This window comes from Salvelinus fontinalis, chromosome 15 (genome assembly GCF_029448725.1).
Source record: "Salvelinus fontinalis isolate EN_2023a chromosome 15, ASM2944872v1, whole genome shotgun sequence".
In the NCBI taxonomy this organism is placed as follows: Eukaryota; Metazoa; Chordata; class Actinopteri; order Salmoniformes; family Salmonidae; genus Salvelinus; species Salvelinus fontinalis.
In genome coordinates this window covers 43,725,567-43,752,412 of record NC_074679.1, presented here as the reverse complement: position 1 = coordinate 43,752,412, position 26,846 = coordinate 43,725,567, and the positions used below count along the sequence as shown (strand labels likewise).

General features: G+C 45.0%; 1 protein-coding gene across 3 annotated transcripts in view; it reads left to right on the top strand.

Annotated features, from left to right (window-relative positions):
- Positions 1-26,846, top strand: part of mapkbp1 (mitogen-activated protein kinase binding protein 1) — a 76,224-nt gene that overhangs the window by 23,503 nt on the left and 25,875 nt on the right. For 2 of the 3 annotated variants that reach the window (XM_055863919.1, XM_055863918.1), the window contains exons 3-13: positions 6,917-6,979; positions 8,802-8,859; positions 11,593-11,763; positions 12,077-12,214; positions 13,506-13,688; positions 14,386-14,403; positions 20,419-20,579; positions 21,935-22,124; positions 22,535-22,675; positions 23,027-23,211; positions 25,606-25,697. In XM_055863919.1, coding sequence (XP_055719894.1) covers positions 6,917-6,979; positions 8,802-8,859; positions 11,593-11,763; positions 12,077-12,214; positions 13,506-13,688; positions 14,386-14,403; positions 20,419-20,579; positions 21,935-22,124; positions 22,535-22,675; positions 23,027-23,211; positions 25,606-25,697 — 1,400 coding nt within the window. The remainder of the gene's footprint in view (positions 1-6,916; positions 6,980-8,801; positions 8,860-11,592; positions 11,764-12,076; positions 12,215-13,505; positions 13,689-14,385; positions 14,404-20,418; positions 20,580-21,934; positions 22,125-22,534; positions 22,676-23,026; positions 23,212-25,605; positions 25,698-26,846) is intronic. The other variant, XM_055863920.1, reaches the window with a different exon arrangement.

The following is a 26,846-nucleotide window of genomic DNA, read 5'->3' as shown; positions in this document are numbered from 1 at the left end:
TTACTTACCTACACACACACACACACACACACACACAAACCTTTTTTTCCCGCACCATTGGTTAGAGCCTGTAAGTAAGCATTTCACTGTAATACCTGTTGTATTCGTCGCACGTGACAAATAAACTTTGATTTGATTTGATCTTCTCTACTACTGTCCCGTCGATGTGGATAGGGGGGTGCTCTCTCTGCTGTTCCCTGAAGTCCGCGATCATCTCCTTTGTTTTGTTGACGTTGAGTGAGAAGTTGTTTTCCTGACACCACATTCCGAGTGCCCTCACCTCCTCCCTGTAGGCTGTCTCGTTGTTGTTGGTAATCAAGCCTAATACTGTTGTGTCTTCTGTAAACTTGATGATTGAGTTGGAGGCGTGCATGACCACGCGGTCATGGTTGAACAGGGAGTACAGGAGGGGGCTGAGCACGCACCCTTGTGGGGCCCCAGTGTTGAGGATCAGCGAAGTGGAGGTGTTGTTTCCTACCTTTACCACCTGGGGGCGGCCCGTCAAAGTCCGAGACCCAATTCCACAAGGCGGGGTTGAGACCCAGGGCTTCAAGCTTAATGATGACCTTGAAGGGTACTATGGTGTTGAATGCAGAGCTGTAGTCAATGAACAGCATTCTTACATAGGTATTCCTCTTGTCCAGATTGGATATGGCAATGTGATGGCGATTGCATCGTCTGTGGACCTGTTGGGGCTGTATGCAAACTGAAGTGGGTCTAGGTTGGCAGGTAAGGGGGAGGTGATATGATCATTGATTAGTCTCTCAAAGCACCATGATGACAGAAGTGAGTGCTACGTGGCAATAGTCATTTAATTCAGTTATTTTTGCCTTCTTGGGTACAGGAACAATGGTGGCCATCTTGGAGCATGTTGGGACAGCAGACTGGGATAGGGAGCGATTGAATATGTCCGTAAACACACCAGCCAGCTGGTCTGCACATGCTCTAAGAACGTGGCTAGGGATGAGATCTGGGCCAGCAGCCTTGCGAGGGTTAACACGTTTAAATGTCTTACTCACGTCGGCCACGGAGAAGGAGAGGGGGGGCCCGCAGTCCTTGGTAGCGGGCCGCGTCGGTGGCACTGTATTATCCTCAAAGCGGGCAAATAAGGTGTTTATTTTGTCTGGAAGCAAGACGTTGGTGTCCGTGACGTGGCTGGTTTTCTTTTTGTAATCAGTAATTGCCTGTAGACCCTGCCACATACGTCTTGTGTCTGAGCTGTTGAATTGCAACTCCACTTTGTCCCTATACCGACATTTCACTTGTTTGATTCCCTTGCGGAGGGAATAACTACACTGTTTATATTTGGCCATATTCCCAGACCTCTTTCCATGGTTGAATGCGGTGGTTTGTGCTTTCAGTTTTGAGCGAATGTCGCCATCTATCCACTGTTTCTGGTTAGGGTACGTTCTAATAGTCACAGTGGGCACAACATCTCCAATGCTCTTCCTTATAAACTCACTCACCGAGTCAGCGTATAAATCGATGAGGCTTCGCGGAACATTTCCCAGTCTGCGTGATCAAAACAATCTTGGGGCGTGGATTCCGATTGGTCAGACCAGCGTTGAATGGTTCTAGTCACAGGTACATCCTGTTTGAGTTTCTGCCTATAGGACGGTAGGAGTAAAATGGAGTCGTGGTCAGATTTGCCGAAGGGAGGGCGGGGGAGGGCCTTGTATGCATTGCGGAAGTTAGAGTAGCAGTGGTCCAGTGTATTGCCCGCGTGAGTGCTACAGTCAATGTGCTGATAGAATGTAAGTAGCATTGTTCTCAAATTAGCTTTGTTAAAAATATGGTTTCCAGTTTACATAGAGTCCAGTGAAGTTCCTTGAGGGCCGTCGAGATATCTGCTTGGGGGGAATATACACGGCTGTGACTATAATCGAAGAGAATTCTCTTGGGAGATAATGTGGTCGGCATTTGATTGTAAAGAATTCTAGGTCAGGTGACCAGAAGGACTTGAGTTCCTGTATGTTGTTATGATTACACCATGAGTTGTTAATCATGAAGCATACACCGCAGCCATTCTTACCAGAGAGATGTTTGTTTCTGTCGGCGCGACGCATGAAAAAATCCGGTGGCTGTACCGACTCCGACATCATATCCCGAGAGAGCCATGTTTCCGTGAAACAGATCTCTGATGTTTCTCTGGAAGGCAATCCTTGTCCTAATTTCGTTGACCTCTGGTTCTAGAGACTGGGCATTGGCGGGTAATGTACTCGGAAGCGGTGTGTGATGTGCACGCCTTTGAAGTCTGACCGAGAGGCCGCTCCGACTCCCTCCCCTATGGCGACGCGTTTTGGGTCGGCCTCTGAGATTAGATCCAATGTCCTGGGTGGTGGTCCGAACAACGGATCCGCTTCGGGAAAGTCGTATTCCTGGTCGTAATGTTGGTAAGTTGACGTCGCTCTTATATCCAATAGTTCTTCCCGGCTGTATGTAATAACACTTCAGATTTTCTGGGCTAACAATGTAAGAAATAATACATAAAAAAACGAAATACTGCATAGTTTCCTAAGGACTCGAAGTGAGGCGACAATCTCTGTCGGCGCCATCTTGGTACCTGTGTATGTATCTAAGGGAATGTGAGTTGCCCCGGGTTGAGCTGTGCCAGGGTAGACCAAGTCTGCCATGATTGTTGTCTGCCATGAGCTGTTCCCTCCCACCCTCCCTGGCTCCCTCCCTCCCTCCCTCTGGCCTTCTCTCTCAGTAGGAGACAGTTCACTGAGGGGCAAAGGACTGAGGAGCATTACTCTATTAAGCATCACACATGCTATGTATCGGGTTTCAGTCACAGTGCCCAGTTTGATTCTTTAGAGACTCTTTAGGAGTGGACTGAGGTAACGTAACTTTTGGCATGTCTGTAGGACCATGCCTCAGCACAGTACAGCATGTTTGGAGACACCTATTAAAGGGAAAATCCACTCAAAAATTATATTTTGGTATTATTTTTATTAGTCCACTGTTGATACAGTCCCAAAATGTTTTGCATGTCAGCAGTTCTTTTCAAGATATTGGACTTTCAAATAAGTGTCACCAGTCACATCTTCATGATGATGCAAAATGCATCGTGAGTGACGAGTTTTAGCAAGTGGAAAATATTCCCAATCCCTTGCTGAATGATAATCGCTACACAATTCCCATTTAATTCAGAAACTTTAGAATGACAAAAGATAAGTATTTTATGTATTTATAAAGCCCTTCTTACATCAACTGATACAGAAACCCAGCCTAAAACCCCAAACAACAAGTAATGCAGGTGTAGAAGCACGGAGGCTAGGAAAAACTCCCTAGAAAGGCCAGAACCTAGGAAGAAACCTAGAGAGGAACCAGGCTATGAGGGGTGGCCAGTCCTCGTCTGGCTGTGCCGGGTGGAGATTATAACAAAACATGGTCAAGATATTCAAATGTTCATAGATGACCAGCAGGGTCAAATAATAATAATCACAGTGGTTGTCGAGGGTGCAACAGGTCAGCACCTCAGGAGTAAATGTCAGTTGGCTTTTCATAGCCGATCATTCAGAGTATCTCTACCGCTCCCGCTGTCTCTAGAGAGTTGAAAACAGCAGGTCTGAGACAGGTAGCACGTCTGGTGAACAGGTCAGGGTTCCATAGCCCCAGGCAGAACAGTTGAAACTGGAGCAGCAGCACGGCCAGGTGGACTGGGAACAGCAAGGAGTCATCAGGCCAGGTAGTCCTGAGGCATGGTCCTAGGGCTCAGGGAGGGAGGGAGGGAGGGAGAGAGGGAGAGAGAGAGTGCGGGATGAGAGAGAGAGCAAGCAGGAGAAATAGAGAGAGAATTAGAGAGAGCATATTTAAATTCACACAGGACACCGGATAAGACAGGAGAAATACTACAGATAAAACAGTCTGACACTAGCCCCCCGACACAAACTACTGCAGCATAAATACTGGAGGCTGAGACAGGAGGGGTCGGGAGACACTGTGGCCCCGTCCGACGATACTCCCGGACAGGGCCAAACAGGCAGGATATAACCACACCCACTTTGCCAAAGCACAGCCCCCACACCACTAGAGGGATATCTTCAACCACCAACTTACCATCCTGAGACAAGGCCGAGTATAGCCCACAAAGATCTCCGTCACGGCACAACCCAAGGGGGGGGGGGTGCCAACCCGAATAGGAAGATCACGTCAGGGACTCAACCCACTCAAGTGATGCACCCCTCCTAGGGACGGCATGGAAGATCACCAGTAAGCCAGTGACTCAGCTCCTGTAATAGGGTTGGAGGCAGAGAATCCCAGTGGAGAGAGGGGAACCGGCCAGGCAGAGACAGCAAGGGCGGTTCGTTGCTCCAGTGCCTTTCCTTTCACCTTCACACTCCTGGGTCAGACTACACTCAATCATAGGACCTACTGAAGAGATGAGCCTTCAATAAAGACTTACAGGTTGAGACCGAGTCTGCGTCTCTCACATGGATAGGCAGACCATTCCATAAAAATTGAGCTCTATAGGAGAAAGCCTTGCCTCCAGTATTTTGCTTAGAAATTCTAGGGACAGTAAGAAGGCCTGCGTCTTGTGACCGTAGCGTACGTGTAGGTATGTACGGCAGGACCTAATCGGAAAGATAGGTAGGAGCAAGCCCATGTAATGCTTTGTAGGTTAACAGTAAAACTTTGAAATCAGCCCTTGCCTTAAGTAATTCCACAACTAACCCAGATTCAGATCTGACTAGTGTGCAGTGAGAGGAATGTTGTAGGAATATCTACTTGACTTGCACCGTCAGTATTTTCAAAACTGAGCTTGATGGGTTTTGCATCATGACGATGTGGCCGGTGACACTTTGCTTCTTGAAAGTCTAATATCTTGAAAACTTGACTGCTGACCTGCAAAACATTTTGGGACTATGTCAACAGTGGACTAGTAAAAAATGAAAATAAAACATTTTTGATTGGATTTTCTCTTTAACTCTGCAGTATGACAACAGCTTTCCCTCTCTCCTTTTATGGCATTTTCCTTTTTACCTTACAGTTCCAGTGAAAGTACTCTGGAAGAAAAACATTTTGCGTTTACAATTATCTTACTTAGGCCTACTTGCAGACCCCCTAAGATGATCTTTGTCAGCTGCTCTGTGGTAGTTAGGCTACTAGCTTAGCAAACAGTAATATGGTGTGGCTACTGTAGAGTTTCCCATGGTGCACCAGCTTCTTTTGTATTCCTTTCTGTCTGCACAATCTCAATGACGTCATAGTGCCTTTGATTGTATCCCTTGTACACCTGGAGCACTTCAATTCAAAGGCTTTCTCTGCAGCTCTGATGATCACCCCAGTGCTTCGCCCTGACAAGTTGTCAGTGACTGAATATACAAGTCCTCTGAGTGTCCTCTCATCTTCCCTGTTGCCATGTAATAGGATAAAAGGCCATCGTTCTCTTTTAGTCTCTTTTTAGAAGGGTTACCCCACTGGGAGATGAAACAACAAAAGGAAGTACCTTTAAAAGACAACATGGTGTTTGCTTGGTCATGCTCAGTGCTCGCGCATTCACTTACTCCCACACATAGTGACTTTGTAACCGTGCTGTACGCTACTCTGATATTTAACCGAAAAAACTGCAAAAGACGGGTATTAAGTATTTATGTAACTTTATTTTAGTGCGGCTCATGGGTCATTCTTGGCTAGATGCTTGGTAAATGGGAATATCATGTTGTTGATGTTGTTGTCGTGACTCATTCCACACGCTCCACTGTAGCTGTATTGATGTTCACTGCTTACCTACCTTTTCTTTTTACTTAGTTAACTTTTCTTTTTAGCTAGAACTTTGCGGTCTGAATTTGGAGTCAACTGCTGAGCCTTGATTGTTGTAGTCATTCCCCTGAGTAGGCCTATGACCTCCGTAAGGCGATCAAAGAGGCAAAACAACTGTACAGAGATAAAGTGTAGTCGCAATTCAACGGCTCGGACACGAGACGCATGTGGCAGGGACTTCTGATAATCACGAATTATGAAGGGGAAACCAGCCATGTCGTTGAAACCGACGCCTCACTCGCAGATAAGCTGAACACCTTCTTTGCACCGCTTGGAGGAGAATAACACAGAGCCGCCGACGGAGGCCCCCGCTGCTTACGAGGACTATTGGCTCATGATCTCCATTGCCGACGTGATTAAGACTCAGGGCCCTGGACTGAACCGCTCAATTTGCAACTGGGTCCAAGTGGTGAGGGTAGGCAGCAACATCTCAGCCATGCTTATCCTCAACACGGGGGCCCCCCAGGGGTGTGTGCTCAGCCCCATCCTGTACTCCCTGTTCACCCATGACTGCGTGGCTATGCACAACTCCAACAGTGGTAGGCCTGATCAACAACGACGAGACAACCTCCTCCCTGTAGGCTAAGTACCCTGGCAGAGTGGTGCCGAGGACAAAACCTCTCCCTCTACGTCAACAAAACAAAGGAGATGATCGTGGACTACAGGAGACAGCAGAGGGAGCACGTCTCATCCACATCGAAGGGGTCGCAGTGGAGAGGGTTAAAAGCTTCAAGTTCCTTGCCGTGCACATCACCAAGGACCTGAAATTGTCCCACCACACTGACACCGTGGTGAAGAAGGCGCAACAGCACCTTCAACCTCAGGAGGCTGAAGACATTTGGCATGGCCCTCACAATGTTGAACAGCCATCACTAGCCGGCCACTGCCCAGTACTCTGCCTGGCACCTTAGACACTGTCTCTAGCCAGCTAACGCCCGGTACTCTGCCCTTCATTCCAGACTCTGACATTGCCGGTTCTGATTTATTTTTAATATTTTTACTTTTTGAATTGTGTGTGTATTGTTATTGTGTTGCTATATATCACTGCACCTGCGATAACACCTCCAAATTGGTGTACTCAGATAAACTTTGATTAGATTTATTTGGTAGTCTAACCTCTATTCTCCTCTCCCCTGCTTCTTCCCTACAGATGTGTGGTGGTGCTGCTGAACCCCAAGAAGAACAAACAGCATCACATCCTCAACAGCTCCAGGTGAGGGTCCGTCGTCATACTGTATGGCTGCTGCCTCCTGTTCAGTCAGTCACCCCCAGGCCGGCCAGGCACACTAGGGGAATGGATGGATCCAGGCAGCTAGTCACTGTCACTTAGGCTTAAGGGTTCGTCCTCATACATAGCATACATACAAAAACAAAACTGCAACACTGAGGATTGTAACAGCCCTGCCATGATGCTAGTGTCTCTTGATTTGGTGCATATATGTGGCTTAGAGTCATCATGTAGATGACCTGTTATTAGGCCCTGTAAATACAGCCCATCTGGAGTCGATGCGAGGCAGGGAACTAACCTGGAGTGACTTTTCAAACACAACATGGCTTATGTAAAGAGTGAAGACTGAGAGCACTGGACAGACAGAGTCAGCCACGACCAAAGGAGCACCATGGCTTCAAAGCCACTGCCAACCCCTTTCATGTGTGGGGAAGAGCACAAGTAGATGTGGTCACGTCAGCGTGACTGAGTAGCTCCATCCATCCATTCTGACCATTCTAACCGTAATATACCCAGAAGGTTTTGTTTCATTATGCTCTCCTGGCTGGAGGCTAATATTTGAACTTTATACCCTCGTCACCCTACTTCTACAGCTCATCACTCTACAAACAAATTATTACAGCGCCATGATTAGATTACAGTATAGTAATAATGCCATGTGTGCATTTGCTTAGTACAGCATTTGATAAGATAAAAGCTGCTTGGCTAGGCCTCAAACGTTTTTAGGACAGTTTAGCTAAGGAAAAAATTGAGCGTCACAAATCGCACCCTATTCCCCAGTGGTGGAAAAAGTACCCAATTGTCATACTTTAGTAAAAGTAAAGATACCTTTAATATAAAATGACTCAAGTAAAAGTGAAATTCACCCAGTAAAATACTACTTGAGTAAAAGTCTAAAAGTATTTGGTTTTAAATATACTTAAGTATCAAAAGTAAATGTAATTGCTGAAATATACTTAAGTATCAAAAGAATAAATAATTTCAAATTCCTTATATTAAGCAAACCAGACAGCACGATTTTCTTGTTTTTTACATTTACAGATAGCCCGGGGGACACTCCAACAGACTCAGACATCATTTACAAACAAAGAAAGTGTGTTTAGTGAGTCCGCCAGATCAGAGGCAGTAGGGATGACCAGGGATGTTCTCTTGATAAGTGTGTGAATGGACCATTTTCCTGTCCTGCTAAGCATTCAATATGTAACGAGTACTTTTGGGTGTCAGGGAAAATGGATGGAGTAAAAAGTACATCATTTTCTTTAGGAATGTAGTGAATTAAAAGTAAAAGTTGTCAGAAGTATTAATAGTAAAGTAAAGTACAGATACCCCCAAAAACGACTTAAGTAGTACTTTAAAGTATTTTTACTTAAGTACTTTACACCACTGCTAATCCCTATATAGTGCACTATTTCTTTAAAAAGAGTACTGCACTACATAGGGAATAGGGTGCCATTTGAGATGTAGACAATATCTCTGTGTACGAGTACTGGACTGGATAACCGCTTCAACAGTTGAAAAAAACACCCTGAAATCGAACCTTTTAACCAGCGAATCGACTCCCAGTCAGAGGCCATTGAGCCAACCACTACAGAACGTTAGAAGTGAAGGAGCCTGGCTCTGAGCTCTACTCTAGTGTATGATAATAATAATCATCAGATTGATGTATCGATTGTGGTGAGTATAAGTATGCCATTGTCATAGAGTACATCCCAAGAGGAAAACCCCCTTGAGACCAGGAGGCATTCATACTTCTCTTCAACAGTAATAAAATGTTTCCTCTCCTCCCTCCCGTCTCTCTTCTTCACAGGAAAACCATCACCACTCTGTCATTTTCCCCTGATGGCAAGTATGTGGTCACAGGAGAGGTGAGTGTCTTCTCATTGTGTTTTTGCATGATGTGATAAAATGGACTGCAACTGTCTCGAAAAGAGCTGACTGTTTCCCGCTCCACTGCCAGTGCGTGGCAAAGCTACCATACCAGTGTACAACCCCAGAGTTCATGAATGGAACTCTGTCTGTGCCACATCATCTACAAAGGAGTGTTTCTATAGCTGTGAATGCTACAAAACATACCCACAGATTGTTGTATACTGCACCTGTGTGTGTCTGTGTGTGCATGCGCTCGCGTTCGTTCGTGCGTGCTAGTCTAATCCTCTCCCATCTACTAGGAGCTTATTAGCCAGACAAGTGTGTGTGAAAGTGCTGCTGCAGGGTTGCCATGGCAGCAGGAGGGGGCAGGGTGGCAGACGGACTCTGTTGGCTGTCTGAAGGAGAGAGATAGGGAGGAAGGAGAGAAGGGGGGGAAGAGACAGACGGAGAGAGGGAGACTTCCAGGGATGTAGCAGAAGGGTGCGTGCTGGTGCTCACCCTGTCTGTCTGTCCTCTGTGGTGTAGCTAGCTGACCATGCTGCAAGCTGCTGCTGCTGCCCTATGTATGTACTCAAAGGGAGGTCCCCCTGTCCACACAGTCTGCTTCTGTTCTGTCTTTAAAAGAGCTAGACGTCATCAGCTGTCCTGATTGTGTTATTTTCTAAAGAAGTGCACCAAAAGCAAATTCCTTTTGTCCAACATCCCTAACCATGGGTTTACTCTACCTAGCTGCTACTGTAGTCTATGATATTTATTTCATAAAAAATATATAATAATTGTCACATGCGCCAAATACAACAGTGAAATGCTTACTTACAACCCCTTAACCAACAATGCAGTTTAAAAAAAAAAGTGTTAAGAAAGTATTTACAAAAATAAACTGAAGTAAAAAATATCTAAATAAAAAATAATTAAAGAGCAACAATAAAATAACAGTTGCGAGGCTATATACAGGGTGTACCGGTACAGAGTCAACGTGTTAGTCAAGGTAATTGAGGTAATAAACTCAGTCAAATAAGAAACGTTCTCTCACTGTCAACTGCGTTTATTTTCAGCAAACTTAACATGTGTAAATATTTGTATGCACAAAACAAGAATCAACAACTAAGACATAAACCGAACAAGTTCCACAGACATGTGACTAACAGAAATGGAATAATGTGTCCCTGAACAAAGGAAGGGTCTAAATCAAAGTAACAGTCATTATCTGGTGTGGCCACCAGCTGCATTAAGTGCTGCAGTGCATCTCCTCCTCATGGACTGCACCAGATTTGCCAGTTCTTGCTGTGAGATGTTACCCCACTCTTACACCAAGGCACCTGCAAGTTCCTGGAATTTTCTGGGGGAAATGTCCCTAGCGATCCAACAGGTCCCAGACGTGCTCAATGGTATTGAGATCCGGGCTCTTTGCTGGCCATGGCAGAACACTGCCATTCTTGCAGGAAATCACGCACAGAACGACGATGCTGTGACACACCGCCCCAGACCATGACGGACCCTCCACCTCCAAATCAATCCCACTCCAGAGTACAGGCCTCGGCGTAACGCTCATTCCTTCGACGTTAAATGCGAATCCGACCATGACCCCTGGTGAGACAAAACCGCGACTCATCAGTGAAGAGCTGTCAGGAAGTCCAGGATCCAGTTGCAGAGGGAGGTGTTTAGTCCCAGGGTCCTTAGCTTAGTGATGAGCTTTGAGGGCACTATGGTGTTGAACACTGAGCTGTAGTCAATGAATAGCATTCTCACGTAGGTGTTCCTTTTGTCGTGGTGGGAATGGGGAGTGGGGAGTGCATTAGAGATTGCATCATCTGTGGATCTGTTGGGGTGGTATGCAAATTGGAGTGGGTCTAGGGTTTCTGGGATAATGGTGTTGATGTGAGCCATGACCAGCCTTTCAATGCACTTCATGGCTACAGACGTGAGTGCTACGAGTTGATAAGCATTTAGGCAGGTTACATTGGTGTTCTTGGGCACAGGGACTATGGTGGTCCGATTGAAACATGTTGGTATTACAGACTCGGTCAGGGACAGGTTGAAAATGTCAGTGAAGACACTTGCCAGTTGGTCAGCGCATGCTCGGAGTACACGTTCTGGTAATCCATCTTGCCTTGCCCTTGCCCTTCTGAATGTTGACCTGTTTAAAGGTACCAACAAACACTACAAATACCTGTATCTGAAATCTATATGCTTTTTCATGGCGCTAATACAATAACTATTTCCATACCCAGTATAAGAATGATTCAGACAGAGCCTCTGCCTACAGAGGGGAAGACAGTACTAGAGATGCATTAGAATGCATATCCAGGCTTAAGCCTCCCTCGCCTGTCCTCTTTAAATTCCGTCCACTCGATCTTCTGTTCTATCCTTGAGTTGCATAAGACAAATCATTACCAGATTGGGACGCAGTTACAGGGTACATTGAAAAGCTTAGTGGAGACTAGAGACTTCTGTCCTCAGACATCATCCGCATGATCCAGAGATTCGGACTGAGGCTACATCACCTTGTGGATACAAACCTGTCAGGTCGTCATTATAAGAATGAGTTCTTAATCCATTTGCCTGGATAAATAAACGGGAAATAAATGAAGATGAGGTGAACATGTGTGGGTGTGACACATGGAGTAGACTAGAGTGAAAAGAAGTAGAATATTTTTGTGCATGATTTATCATTCTTTCTTTCATTCATCCCTATTTCTTCCTTTCCTCCTCCCTCTCTCCCCTTCCAGAGTGGGCACATGCCTGCCGTGCGGGTGTGGGACGTTGCAGAGCGGACCCAGGTGGCCGAGCTACAGGAACATAAGTACGGCATCTCCTGCGTGGCCTTCAGTCCTAACAGCAAGTACATCGTCAGCGTGGGATACCAGCACGACATGATCGTCAATGTCTGGGCCTGGAAGGTAGCGAGCTACTCCCTTATTAGATCTTCATTGGGTCTTATTAGGTTTTCAAATGTCTCCATTGGAATTAATACATTTTGGATGAGAAAAAATATATATTAGCTACTTAGGCCCATTACTCGTTTGGAAGAATAGGCCATCGACGACGACTCTCCAAATACATTAATATGCATATAGCCAGGTGGTGCAGTTTTAAAACTGCTGTTCAATGTTTTATACTGAACACCTTTCCTCTCTTCTTTGAGGAAAATAAAGTATTTATCTAATGTCGATCTACAGTCCTTGTTCTGTGCAATTTTTTTCTCCGTCTCAGAAAAACATTGTGGTGGCAGCCAACAAAGTCTCCAGTAAAGTGACGGCCGTGTCCTTCTCAGACGACAGCTCCTACTTTGTCACAGCAGGGAACAGGCATGTCAAGTTCTGGTACCTGGATCACACCAAATCCTCCAAGGTATTTACAGTCAGTCACACCAACAACAGCATGACTTAATCCATAACGGATCAATAATAACTCTTGAGTTAATGAACGAATGAGATAATAACGAACTAACTTAAGAAGAAATTAGATTCTACCTGCCACCCTAATTAGGTGTGATTTTGTTGGAATTTAACAAACACTTTATGTGGAATTGTTGGAGGTCACAAGGACCAGTTTTGGAAACTCTTCTCTTCAGTAAACTATTAGGATAATGACAGACGTCAGATGTCAAATAGCCATGTTGATGCCCAATCTAAATGTCCTACTCTACCGTTCAACAGTTTGGGGTCACTTTGAAATGTCCTTGTTTTCCATGAAAACATACATGAAATGAGTTGCAAAATGAATAGGAAATATAGTCAAGATGTTGACAAGGTTATAAATAATGATTTTTAACTGAAATAATAATTGTGTCCTTCAAACTTTGCTTTCGTCAAAGAATCCTCAATTTTCTGCAATTACAGCCTTGCAGACCTTTGGCATTCTAGTTGTCAATTTGTTGAGGTAATCTGAAGAGATTTCACCCCATGCTTCCTGAAGCACCTCCCACAAGTTGGATTGGCATGATGGGCACTTCTTACGTACCGTACGGTCAAGCTGCTCCCACAACAGCTCAATAGGGTTGAGATCCGGTGACTGTGCTGGGCACTCCATTATAGACAGAATACCAGCTGACTGCTTCTTCCCTAAATAGTTCTTGCATAGTTTGGAGCTGTGCTTTGGGTCATTGTCCTGTTGTAGGAGGAAATTGGCTCCAATTAAGCGCCGTCCATAGGGTATGGCATGGTGTTGCAAAATGGAGTGGTAGCCTTCCTTCTTCAAGATCCCTTTTACCCTGTACAAATCTCCCACTTTACCACCACCAAAGCACCCCCAGACCATCACATTGCCTCCACCATGCTTGACAGATGGCGTCAAGCACTCCTCCAGGATCTTTTTATTTTTTCTGCATCTCACAAATGTTCTTCTTTGTGATCCGAATACCTCAAACTTAGATTTGTCTGTCCAATACACTTTTTTCCAATCTTCCTCTGTTCAGTGTCTGTGTTTTTTTGCCCATCTTAATCTTTTCTTTTTATTGGCCAGTCAGAGAAATGGCTTTTTCTTTGCAACTCTGGCTAGAAGGCCAGCATCCCGGAGTCGCCTCTTCACTATTGATGGGTTTAGGTTAATATACCAAACTGATGGACTAGGTCTGTCAGACCCCATAGCAAGGGCTTTGAAATAATTCCTCCCTCCCTCTCTCCCTCCCTGTGTCTGCTAGGTGAACGCCACAGTTCCTCTGCTGGGTCGCTCAGGGCTCCTGGGGGAGTTGAGGAACAACTTCTTCTCTGACGTGGCATGTGGGAAGGGTCGTAAAGCCGGCAGCACCTTCTGCATCACTTCCTCGGGCCTGCTCTGCGAGTTCAATGACAAACGCCTGCTGGACAAATGGGTGGAGCTAAGGGTGAGTTACTTTAAACTCTGGGTCACGTTCAGTAAAGGCACAACGTAACAAAACATTTTGCAACCAAAAACGGAAATGAGGAGTCATTCATAGAATCAAGAATTGGTCTCCTTGACTCAAAAGTATTTGGCTGCCAGGTTAAAAAGGCATATAAAATGGAAAGGAAACCCTGAATTCAATGACATTTTCGAGTTCCCTACAGATGTGTGGTGTTGCTCACCTTTCCAGTTTATTGGACAAATTTAGGCAATAGGCTACTTTCCGGTTCCACTGAAACTTAAGCTGCCTGGCTGTGTCCACAGGCGGAGAGTAAACACTATGAATCGTTTCGTCTAAAACCGTGTGAATGAATGGCGTATCACTACAGAACCGATTATGTGTAAACGTTGGCAGAGAAAGAGCTGGTGACTTATCACAGCTTCTGCTGCATAACCAGCTTAGAAAATAACCCCTTTTCGATCTACTTGTTTCAAACTTTCAAGCCACTTGACTGGCTACTGTATTCTAATTCTAGATGTAATATGTAGCCACCGACTGTGTCATACTATAGACTGCTTTCAGCCCCTTCTTAAAAGTCAATAATAGACAGACAACTCGTGTAGGGGGTGTTGTCCTGTAGGAGTGTTAATTTGCCCCTCCGTGCTGCTGTCTAATATTAGTCTTGTTCTGCTTTTGCTTCTTCTCTTACACTGTCCAGAAAAATGACATCATCACAGTAAGTCTGTCTCTTATCTGTGCTGCAGCAGTTGTCACTTCCATGTCACATCAGCTGAAAGTTGTGCCCCGCCCTCCTCCGATACCTCCCGAGCATCCCATTGGAGGCTTTCTCAGAGCACTGCGTTCTATCATACCCACCTGTCCTCCCTATTGGCTGTGTGTGTGTTTGACTTGACCCTAGTGGTCGTCGTCATTCTCAATGTCCCCTCTGCTCACACATCAGATGTTGGCCATCCATTGTCCTCACTCAAAGTTTCCATCACCTTGTGTCCACATGATTATACATACACTCCAGAACAAAGTATAGAGGGTTTATGGCGTTGGTGTGGAAACAATATGACATATGAACTTATCCACAGAAATAAATAGAACACACATTATATCTCTATGAACTCATTGATTTTCCCCCCAGGCCTTAGATAAGTATACCTGTTTACTCACATTTAAAACCTGGGGTAAAGTTGCCTTCAGCATTAACATACATTTTCCCCCAGGTTTTCATGTGAGAAAATGTATGTCATCGTTAGCATCACTCTTGGATATCGGCTAGCCTTTATTCACATTAAAACCTGAGGTAGAGTTGATTTCAGCATCACCGGTCACCTCAGTTTGGTGTTGGTGTGAGAACAAAACAATGTTTTCCCCCCAGGCCTTCGATAGATACTTCTCACATCATTGCTAGTGCTAACCTCTTGGTTTCCTGGTTTCATATCCTGAGGGCCTGAGAAGGTCATGAGGACTTGTGGGATTATACTCTGTTTCGGTTTTAGCTATGTACTGCACATAGAAAAATGAATTATCAGGTCAAACTGTCAGCTTGTACAGTATTTTCATCTGGTCGTCAGAATTCATGCAGTACTTTGATGGAGGGGCCTTAGTATGCGTCCCCAAATGGCACCCTATTCTTTACAGTGGGAAGAAAAAGTATATGAACCCTTTAGAATTACCTGGATTTCTGCATAAATTGGTCATAAACAATTTGTTTTACCGTGGACTGACTTTTAGAGATACCTTCAAATCAAATCAAATGTTATTTGTCACATACACATGGTTAGCAGATGTTAATGCAATTGTAGTGAAATGCTTGTGCTTCTAGTTCCGACAATGCAGTAATAACCAACAAGTAATCTAACCTAACAATTCCAGAACTACTACCTTATACACACAAGTGTAAAGGGATAAAGAATATGTACATAAAGATATATGAATGAGTGATGGTACAGAACGGCATAGGCAAGATGCAGTAGATGGTATAGAGTACAGTATATACATATGAGATGAGTAATGTAGGGTATGTAAACATAAAGTGGCATAGTTTAAAGTGGCTAGTGATACATGTATTACATAAAGATGGCAAGATGCAGTAGATGATATAGAGTACAGTATATACATATACATATGAGATGAGTAATGTAGGGTATGTAAACATTATATTAAGTGGCATTGTTTAAAGTGGCTAGTGGTACATTTTTACATAATTTCCATCAATTCCCATTATTAAAGTGGCTGGAGTTGAGTCAGTATGTTGGCAGCCGACACTAAATGGTAGTGGTGGTGTTTTTCAGTCTCTCGGTCCCTGCTTTGATGCACCTGTACTGACCTCGCCTTCTGGATGATAGCGGGGTGAACAGGCAGTGGCTCGGGTGGTTGTTGTGCTTGATGATCTTTATGGCCTTCCTGTGACATCGGGTGGTGTAGGTGTCCTGGAGGGCAGGTAGTTTGCCCCCGGTGATGCGTTGTGCTGACCTCACTACCCTCTGGAGAGCCTTACGGTTGTGGGCGGAGTAGTTGCCGTACCAGGCGGTGATACAGCCCGACAGGATGCTCTCGATTGTGCCTCTGTAGAAGTTTGTGAGTGCTTTTGGTGACAAGCCGAATTTCTTCAGCCTCCTGAGGTTGAAGAGGCACTGCTGCGCCTTCTTCACAACACTGTCTGTGTGGGTGGACCAATTCAGTTTGTCCGTGATGTGTACACCGAGGAACTTAAAACTTTTCACCTTCTCCACTACTCTCCCGTCGATGTGGATAGGGGGGTGCTCCCTCTGCTGTTTCCTGAAGTCCACAATCATCTCCTTTGTTTTGTTGACGTTGAGTGTGAGGTTATTTTCCTGACACCACACTCCGAGGGCCCTCACCTCCTCCCTGTAGGCCGTCTCGTCATTGTTGGTAATCAAGCCTACCACTGTAGTGTCGTCCGCAAACTTGATGATTGAGTTGGAGGCGTGCATGGCCAAGCAATCGTGGGTGAACAGGGAGTACAGGAGAGGGCTCAGAACGCACCCTTGTGGGGCCCCAGTGTTGAGGTTCAGCGGGGTGGAGATGTTGTTACCTACCCTCTCCACCTGGGGGCGGCCCGTCAGGAAGTCCAGGACCCAGTTGCCCAGGGCGGGGTCGAGACCCAGGGTCTCGAGCTTGATGACGAGTTTGGAGGGTACTATGGTGTTAAATGCTGAGCTGTAGTCGATGAACAGCATTCTCACATAGGTATTCCTCTTGTCCAGATGGGTTAGGGCAGTGTGCAGTGTGGTTGTGATTGTGTCGTCTGTGGACCTTTTGGGTCGGTAAGCAAATTGGAGTGGGTCTAGGGTGTCAGGTAGGGTGGAGGTGATATGGTCCTTGACTAGTCTCTCAAAGCACTTCATGATGACGGAAGTGAGTGCTACAGGGCGGTAGTCGTTTAGCTCAGTTACCTTAGCTTTCTTGGGAACAGGAACAATGGTGGCCCTCTTGAAGCATGTGGGAACAGCAGACTGGGATAAGGATTGATTGAATATGTTCTTAAACACACCAGCCAGCTGGTCTGCACATGCTCTGAGGACACGGCTGGGAATGCCGTCTGGGCCTGCAGCCTTGCGAGGGTTAACACGTTTAAATGTTTTACTCACCTCGGCTGCAGTGAAGGAGAGCCCGCAGGTTTTGGTAGCGGGCCGTGTCAGTGGCACTGTATTGTCCTCAAAGCGAGCAAAAAAAGTTATTTAGTCTGTCTGGGAGCAAGACATCCTGGTCTGCGACGGGGCTGGTTTTCTTTTTGTAATCCGTGATTGACTGTAGACCCTGCCATATACCTCTTGTGTCTGAGCTGTTGAATTGCGACTCTACTTTGTCTCTATACTGGCACTTAGCTTGTTTGATTGCCTTGCGGAGGGAATAGCTACACTGTTTGTATTCGGTCATGTTTCCGTTCACCTTGCCCTGGTTAAAAGCAGTGGTTCGCGCTCTCAGTTTCACGCGAATGCTGCCATCAATCCACGGTTTCTGGTTTGGGAATGTTTTAATCGTTGCTGTGGGTACGACATCGTCAATGCACTTTCTAATGAACTCGCTCACCGAATCAGCATATTTGTCAATGTTGTTGTTGGACGCAATGTGGAACATATCCCAATCCACGTGATCGAAGCAGTCTTGAAGCGTGGAATCAGATTGGTCGAACCAGCGTTGAACAGACCTGAGCGCGGGAGCTTGCTGTTTTAGTTTCTGTTTGTAGGCTGGAAACAACAAAATGGAGTCGTGGTCAGCTTTTCCGAAAGGAGGGCGGGGGAGGACCTTATATGCGTCGCGGAAGTTAGTATAACAATGATCCAAGGTTTTACCAGCCCTGGTAGCACAATCGATATGCTGATAGAATTTAGGGAGTTTTGTTTTCAGATTAGCCTTGTTAAAATCCCCAGCTATGATGAATGCAGCCTCAGGGTGTGTGGTTTCCAGTTTACATAGAGTCAGATAAAGTTTGTTCAGGGCCATCGATGTGTCTGCTTGGGGGGGAATATATACGTCTGTGATTATAATCGAAGAGAATTCCCTTGGTAGATAATGCGGTCGACATTTGATTGTGAGGAATTCTAAATCAGGTGAACAGAAGGACTTGAGTTCCTGTATGTTGTTATGATCACACCATGTCTCGTTAATCATAAGGCATACACCTTTGAAACCCTTTCCAGCTTTATGCAAGGCAGTAATTCCTAATCTTAGGTCTTCTGAGATCTCTTTTGTTCGAGGCATGATTCACATCAGGCAACGCGTCTTGTGAATAGCAAAGCCAAATTCTGTGAGTGTTTTTTTATGGGGCAGTGCAGCTCTAACCAACATCTCCAATCTCGTCTCATTGATTCGACTCCAGGTTAGTTGTCTCCTGATTCCAATTAGCTTTTGGAGAAGTCATTAGCCTAGGGGTTCACATACTTTTTCCAACCTACACTGTGAATGTTTAAATGATGTATTCAATATAGACAAAAAAATACAATAATTTGTGTGTTATTAGTTTAAGCACACTATGTTTGTCTATTGTTGTGACTTAGATGAAGATCAGATCAAATTTATGCAGATATCCAGGTAATTCCAAAGGGTTCACATACTTTTACTTGCCACTGTATATAGTGCACTACTTTTGACCAGAGATTAAAGGAACCTGGTCAAAAATAGAAGACTATAAAGGGAATAGGGTGCCATTTTGGATGCAGACTTTGAGGTCTCAACAACCTTTGCCTGAACTTGTACCACATTATTGGAACCCACTCTACCAGAGAGCGATCCCTACCTGATTGGCAATGCTTGGCCTGGCACCTTCGTGCTAACAGGGCTGAAGTGGGTCAGAGCTACGGTGGGGTGGGTGGGTGGCAAGGGAGAGAAGAATGGAAATGAAAGCGGGGGAGAGAAAAGGGAATGAGAGAAAAGAGAGCGAGGGAGTGAAGAGGACTGGACAATGCTTGCTCTGTCTGATTCAGAGCTCATCAACCTCTGCGACACCATCACATTCCATCCTGGCACCTCCACTCGCGCTGCTCATCAAGAAAACGCCTATTGTTTCAATTGATTAGTTGACATTCTTAACATTCTCATTGCGAAGCTACTGGTGGGGATTTTTAAAGACTTCAAAACATGAGGTGCTTTAGCCTGTAACAAGTGACCACAACCACTACATCAAACTGGGACATTTGGCTTTCATCCCCTCCCATGAACTGCATATCTGACATGCTGTAGAAGGCAGGAGACTGGACTGTCCCCATACACTCCTCTTCCCCAGAGGCCACTTGATGCTGTCACTTTCATATATTTTGGTTTCTCCCCTGCTAAGATGGTTGCTTCACTGTCATGCTTTGATTGTAGGGAAAGCACAGCATGCTTTGGCAACCCAAGCCCAATGGGGGAATGTGTAAAAGATTGAGTAAATGACTGTTGTTGGACTTGGAGCTAAATATGTGTCCAGTCTGGGCACCATGGCTGGCTGAATCGCTGTTATACATTATTCTAAGCATCATACTGGTGAATTGGAAAATGATATCGCGTGTTGTTGTTTAGAAGCTGTAGGCCTACATCTCATTATGCTGCACGCAAGCATTTGTGGTTTCTGGATACCTTGCATCTTTCAGCTTTACCACAGGGAAATATATTGGATATCATTCTGTTCCTGGCATCCTGCTTCTGCGGTTAACTTTGCACAATATTGCTTTTCTAGTGAAGCCACTTCTTCTGCCTGAATTAAATTACTTGAGAGATGTTTTCATATTGTTTGCCCAGGGGCCTAGAGACAGTAAAGCCGGTAATATTGGCAAGTGAAATGAGCCGATATCAGCAATCAGTCTTTACACAGAATAACAAGTCTGTGGTGCTGACTTCTAGTCCCTAGACGTGGGTTCTCTGACGCTTCACTGACAATGGTCTTCAATAGGTAGACAGACAGCACTTTAGTTCTTTCTGCTGTCTGTGCAAGTTTGTTTCCCTGAAGACCTATAAGCCTATGTTGTGCAGCAGACCGTCAGTGTTTCCCCTAGAGTATTTTCAAGGTGGTGCTTGAAAGGCCCTTATAAATCAACATGCAGAGCCTCTTTAAAATCCGACTCCGTAATTCAACACAACAAATGTTTTTTTTAATTGAAACTCTTTTATGCAGAGGGGAAAACAGCCAGACGTGGTGGCCAGTCCCGTATACTCTGTACAATAGTAGGGGAAGCAATGTTGTGTATATGTTTGTACAGTATGTCCTCTCTAACCCACCTTCCTCTCCTCTGCTCCCCAGACAACTCAGGCCACGTCTCTGTCTGTGACGGAGGAGCTGATCTTCTGTGGCTGTGCAGACGGCACCGTGAGGGTCTTCAGCCCTGTCAACCTGCACTTCATCTGTACCCTGCCACGGCCACACTGCCTGGGCACAGACATCGCCACCGTGGTGGAGGCTAGGTGAGTGTCAGTCAGAGCCAGAGAGGTAAAGGTGAGTGTCTAGGAAAAAGGTCTCAGACCGAAACGTTGATATTATAAACAACGTAAAGAGGTTTTCGTGTCTGCAAGGTTATATGTTAAGAAAAATGAACACTATTAAAAAAAAAAGTCAAGCAATTTAAATGTCAATAAAATTACTTTTACATGATGCCCTGATCGTGAATAAAGTGTCCAGTGGCTAAATAGTTTCTGTGTGACTGTGGGAAGTGGGAGCAGTCCAGTTGGTTAGCAGAGCGGTGTGGGTTGTGTGGTATCTGCTTCTCATACAGCATCATACTCTACATACCAATGCAAATACAAAAATAAACCAACCACACAAAATACCCTTGAATGATTTCCTTTTTGTTATTACTTTTCATGCAGGATGCACGTGGGCCCAGCTGGAGTTAAATACCAGATTGTGTTCCTATCCTGTGTCCCCCTCAAGTTCTTTTGAAATATATATTTTGTCGTTGATGCCTTCAGAAAGACAAACAGAGATTCCTCTGCGAGTTAGTTCTCTTCTCCTCATAAATATGGACTGAGTGCTGAGATGCTGACTCTGTAATTCTGCTGGTTAATTTCCCTGTTCGACTGACGCACTGACGATAGGCCCCAGATGTTCCAACAGATTAGCTGACTAATCATGTCTGTACGGTTGCATATTTGTGTGGGACGTGAAAAAGCCCACCAGTGGAAGGAAAGGAAAAGGAAAGGGGGATACGTAGTCAGTTGTCCAACTGAATGTATTCAACTGAAATGTATCTTCCGCCTTTTAACCCAACCCCTCTGAATCAGAGAGGTGCGGGGAGCTGCCTTAATCGACATCCACGTCTTCGGCGCCCGGAGAACAGTGGGTTAACTGCCTTGCTCAGTGGCAGAACGACAGATTTTTACCTAGTCAGCTCGGGGATTCGATCCAGCAACCTTCTGGCGCAACGCTCTAACCACGAGGCTACCTACCACCCATGATTAACTGCATGCTCATGCAAAGCTACTATTAAGTGAAGCCTGCCATCAAGGCCAGCTTGCTACTGTTTATAGAATTTTCTGTGGGACACACCGTAAAGTGGCCAGACCTCTCCCAGTATGCACATCATGTTCTGGTCAAAAGCACAGCTGATAAACTGCCTAAAAACACAACCATTAAATTACCATTAAAGTTGGTTTTTTCCATAACCCTTGTATTGGGTGACTTTGAGTATCTTGTACTTTAACGGTAAATTATCTCTGGGTTCTGGAAAAGTGCTTTAGAAATTCAATGTCTACTTTTTTTTATTACAGTGTAACAGTGCTATTACATATCAACTCTCCCCTCCCTCCCTCTCTCCCTACAGCCACCTCTTCAGCCACAAGATGGACGCCCGGTACCCTGACACGGTGGCTGTCTCATATGACCCTGCGAGCCGCTGGCTGTCCTGTGTCTACAACGACCACAGCCTGTACGTGTGGGACGTACGAGACCTCCGCAAAGTGGGCAAGGTCTATTCCGCCCTCTACCACTCGGCTTCCGTGTGGAGCGTCGAGGTAAGGCCAGGGAGGGGAGGCCTGGATGATTATGTTGCGTTACAAAGCCTTCGTCGCGGCATTCTGAAACCTTGCTGAGTGTATGTGTATCGTATCACTCCTTACTCCTTGTATACAGAGGGTTATTTTACATGTAGAAAGGAAACAAGATACCAGTGCACACTGTTGAATGATGCTCTCGTTTATGTTGTTGGGTGCAGCAGAGGATTCAACGGCCTGCGGGTATCTTTTTCTGTAGTGACATTTTTCAACCCCGCAGCTGGAATGTGCGTACACTAGTTTAGAACGGTTTCCGTGTCCTCTGTACATTTTATATTTAGGCGTATCCAAAATGTATCTGTGTGAATGTTTACATCATCTCTTCTAGACGTCACGTCTACTAATGTTCCATGTTCTGTGTACCTGGACAGGTGTACCCGGACAGGGTAAGTGATGGTGAGCAGCCCTGTCTGCCTCCAGGCTCCTTCCTCAGCTGCTCCTCAGACAACACCATCCGGCTCTGGAACACTGACGGTCACAGCACCACCCTCAGCCGCAACGTCATCAGCAACGTACGTCTGTCTTTCAACACACCCTGTAACTCCTGCTAGCTCACCATCTCCCCCTCCTTTAACCGTAACCCCCGCCCTCCTCAGCTGCCTGCAACGTGTGTCTCACACACTCCCGTCGAGCTAAATAACTCCTGATCTCAACACGAATGGCTGCTGATTTGAGTTATAGATAGTTGTTCTACTCAAGGAGGAGAGGAACCTATGAATCCGGAGTTATGCCTTGAGAGGGGGACACTGACTCCGCAGCACACACAACCACCTGACAGAGATCGATTGACGGTGAATCTACAGTGTATGGTTTTCTCAGCTAATAACCCGTCCCTCCACTTCTCTCTCTCTCTGTCTCTCCAGGACCTCCAGAAGATCATCTACATGGACAACAACACGGCCGGCCTGCTGGACACAGAGTGCCTCAACTCGGGGAACGGAGAGAAGGCCGACCCCCAGACCTCAGAGACCAGGACGGGCTTCAGGACCATGTGTGTGAGCCCCGACGGGCAGCACCTGGCGTCGGGCGACCGCACCGGCACCTTGAGGTACTGTTGGAGAAAAATAGTGTTTGTTCGCACACCTGCAGTTCCAAGTCTATGGAAAAAACTATAGTAGAACGAGAAACTCTAGTACATTGGTAGTCTTGATTACTCTACAAACAATTGATTGGATCTTGTTTAATTAAGCAATCAATGTTTGGGGTAGTAGACCTTCATCCAGGGAAAACCCTGAGGTACAGTACCTCTCCATGCCTTCCTAGAGGGAGCCTTGTTTTTAATCTCTACCCTTCAGGCATCAGCATCTTTGTCCTAATTCAATTCACTTAATTAGACTCCTGGGAGTGTGTGTGTTCTCAGAGCTGTGTTTTTAAAATTAATTAATTTAACCTTTATTTAACTAGGCAAGTCAGTTACGAACAAATTCTTATTTACAATGACGTCCTACCCCAGCCAAACCCTAACCCGGTTGATGCTGGGTCAATTGTGCACTGCCCTGTCTGACTCCCAATCACCGGGTTTGTTAAATTGGGATTAGAGGAGGTTAGAGTCCATTCAGCAGCAGCCCTGCCCCTGACTGCATCTTTCCACATACAGTTGAAGTCGGAAGTTTACATACACCTTAGCCAAATACATTTCAACTCAGTTTTTCACTTTCTGACATTTAATTCAAGTAAAAATTCCCTGTCTTATGTCAGTTAGGATCACCACTTTATTTTAAGAATGTGAAATGCCAAAATAATAGTAGAGAGAATTATTTCTTTCAGCTTTTATTTCTCTCATCACATTCCCAGTGGGTCAGAAGTTTACATACACTCAGTATTTGGTAGCATTGCCTTTAAATTGTTTAACTTGGGTCAAACGTTTCGGGTAGCGTTCCACAATCTTCCCACAATAAGTTGGGTGAATTTTGGCCCATTCCTCCAGACAGAGCTGGTGTAACTGAGCCAGGGTTGTAGGCCTCCTTGCTCACACACGCTTTTTCAGTTCTGCCAACAAATTGTCTATGGGATTGAGGTCAGGGCTTTGTGATGGCCACTCCAATACCTTGTCTTTGTTGTCCTTTGGAAGTATGCTTGGTGTCATTGTCCATTTGAAAGACCCAATTGCGACCAAGCTTTAACTTCCTGACTGATGTCTTGAGATGTTGCTTCAATATATCCACATAATTTTCCTGCCTCATGATGTCATCTATTTTGTGAGGTGCACCAGTCCCTTCTGCAGCAAAGCACCCTCACAACATGATGCTGCCACCCCCGTGCTTCACGGTTGGAATGGTGTTCTTCGGCTTGCAAGCCTCCCCCTTTTTCCTCCAAACATAACGATGGTCATTATGGCCAAACAGTTCTATTTTTGTTTCATCAGACCAGAGGACATTTCTCCAAAAAGTACGATCTTTGTCCCCATGTGCAGTTGCAAACCCTAGTCTGGCTTTTTTATGGCGTTTTTGGAGCAGTCACTTCTTTCTTGCTGAGCATTCTTTCAGGTTATGTCGATATAGGACTCGTTTTACTGTGGATATAGATACTTTTGTACCTGTTTCCTCCAGCATCTTCCAAAGGTCCTTGACTGTTGTTCTGGGATTGATTTGCACTTTTCGCACCAAAGTACATTCATCTCTAGGAGACAGAACGCGTCTCCTTCCTGAGTGGTATGACAGCTGCGTGGTCCCATGGTGTTTATACTTGCGTACTATTGTTTGTACAGATGAATGTGGTACCTTCAGGCGCTTGGAAATTGCTCCCAAGGATGAACCAGACTTGTGGAGGTCTACAATTTTTTTTCTGAGGTCTTGGCTGATTTCTTTTGACTTTCCCATGATGTCAAGCAAAGAGGCACTGAGTTTGAAGGTAGGCCTTGAAATACATCCACCGGGTACACCTCCAATTGACTAAAATCATGTCAATTAGCCTATCAAAAGCTTCTAAAGCCATGACATCATTTTCTGAAATTTTCCAAGCTGTTTAAAGGCACAGTAAACTTCTGTCCCACTGGAATTGTGATACAGTGAATTATAAGTGAAATAATCTGTCTGTGAACAATTGTTGGAAAAATTACTTGTGTCATGCACAAAGTAGATGTCCTAACCGACTTGCCAAAACTATAGTTCTTTAACAAGAAATGTGTGGGGTGGTTGAAAAATAAGTTTTAATGACTCCAACCTGAGTGTATGTAAACTTCCGACTTCAACTGTAACTGGATGGATGGATGCACCATGGCTAGATCACGAATGACCCGGTGAACACCAAGGCTACTTGTTGTAAATTAGAATATCACACAAAAGTAAATGATGGCGGTCTACTCTGCATTCTACTGCGGCCCTGTGGTGTCCGTGTAGAGAGACTCAGCTGTGCTGTAAACCATATGTGGTCCTCCCAAAAAAGTAGTGTTTGTTGTGTTAAGGACTAATAAAGTACTATCCTATTCTAATTGCTGTTGCAGGATCCATGAGCTGGTGAGCATGGAGGAGATTCTGAACGTTCAGGCACACGACTCTGAGATCCTTTGTCTGGAATACTCCAAGCCTGAGACGGGTAAGTCAGACAGTGGCTTCCCCTCTCCTGGGAGGAAATTAAAGAGACACCATGGTTAATGATACTACTGGAGTTATAAACCACCTTCAGCTGCTTACCAGATGCTCCACCAACCTCCCGTTGACTTGTGAAACAAACCACTTCCGAGCTCCGGCAAGTTATGAGAAGGCTGGGTTGTGAATGGACGTTCCCAATGAACACAGTCAAATCAAAGCTCTAAATAGGCATTTGTGCCTCTCAAAGCACTCTGGAAGTGAGTTATTTTAGTAATTTTCAATGTAAAAAATGTTTAGGGGGTGGATCAACTTTAATATTGCAGATAGATTGTGGGTTCTATCAATGTAATTGTCTGCATCATTTCCAGTCCCCCATATATTTATATATATATATTTTTCCTTTATTATTTTTTTCTAACCCTACCACCCCTCCCCTAATTGGAGTTAACTAATGGACAACAACACTTAGGCTTCTACTTCCAGCTTTTACATACTATATACAGTGGGGAGAACAATGCAAATGAATTACTTAAAAATCATACAATGTGATTTTCTGGATTCCGTCTCTTACAGTTAAAGTGTACCTATGATAAAAAATTACAGACCTCTACATGCTTTGTAAGTAGGAAAACCTGCAAATCGGCAGTGTGTCAAATACTTGTTCTCCCCACTGTACATTTTACGGAAAAAGTATAGTTTCACATTAGTTATCTTCCTTTTTTGGCCTACCCTTCAGCTCCCCTCAACCCCTCCCATCTATCTCTGAACACCCTCTAGTTTTGATTTGCAAAAAATTCTAATAACCTGTTTTCGCTTTGTCATTATGGGGTATTGTGTGTCGGTTGATGAGGATTTTTAAAAATGTATTCCATTTTAGAATAAGGCTGTCACGTAACAAAATGTGGAAAAGGGAAGGGGTCTGAATAGTTTATGAATGCACTGTAGTGCACTACTTTTGACGAGGGCCCATAACGTTATCGTAGTGCACTATATAGGAAATAGGGTGCCATTTGGGACGCATCTAGTGGCTCACCTGTTAATAGGAGTATTAATTATATTAATATTCTCTCAGTAGATCATTCCTCTCTTGGTCATTCGTTGGTGGTTGCCACCACATACACAGAGGGGAAGATTGAAGGCCGAAGAATAAACC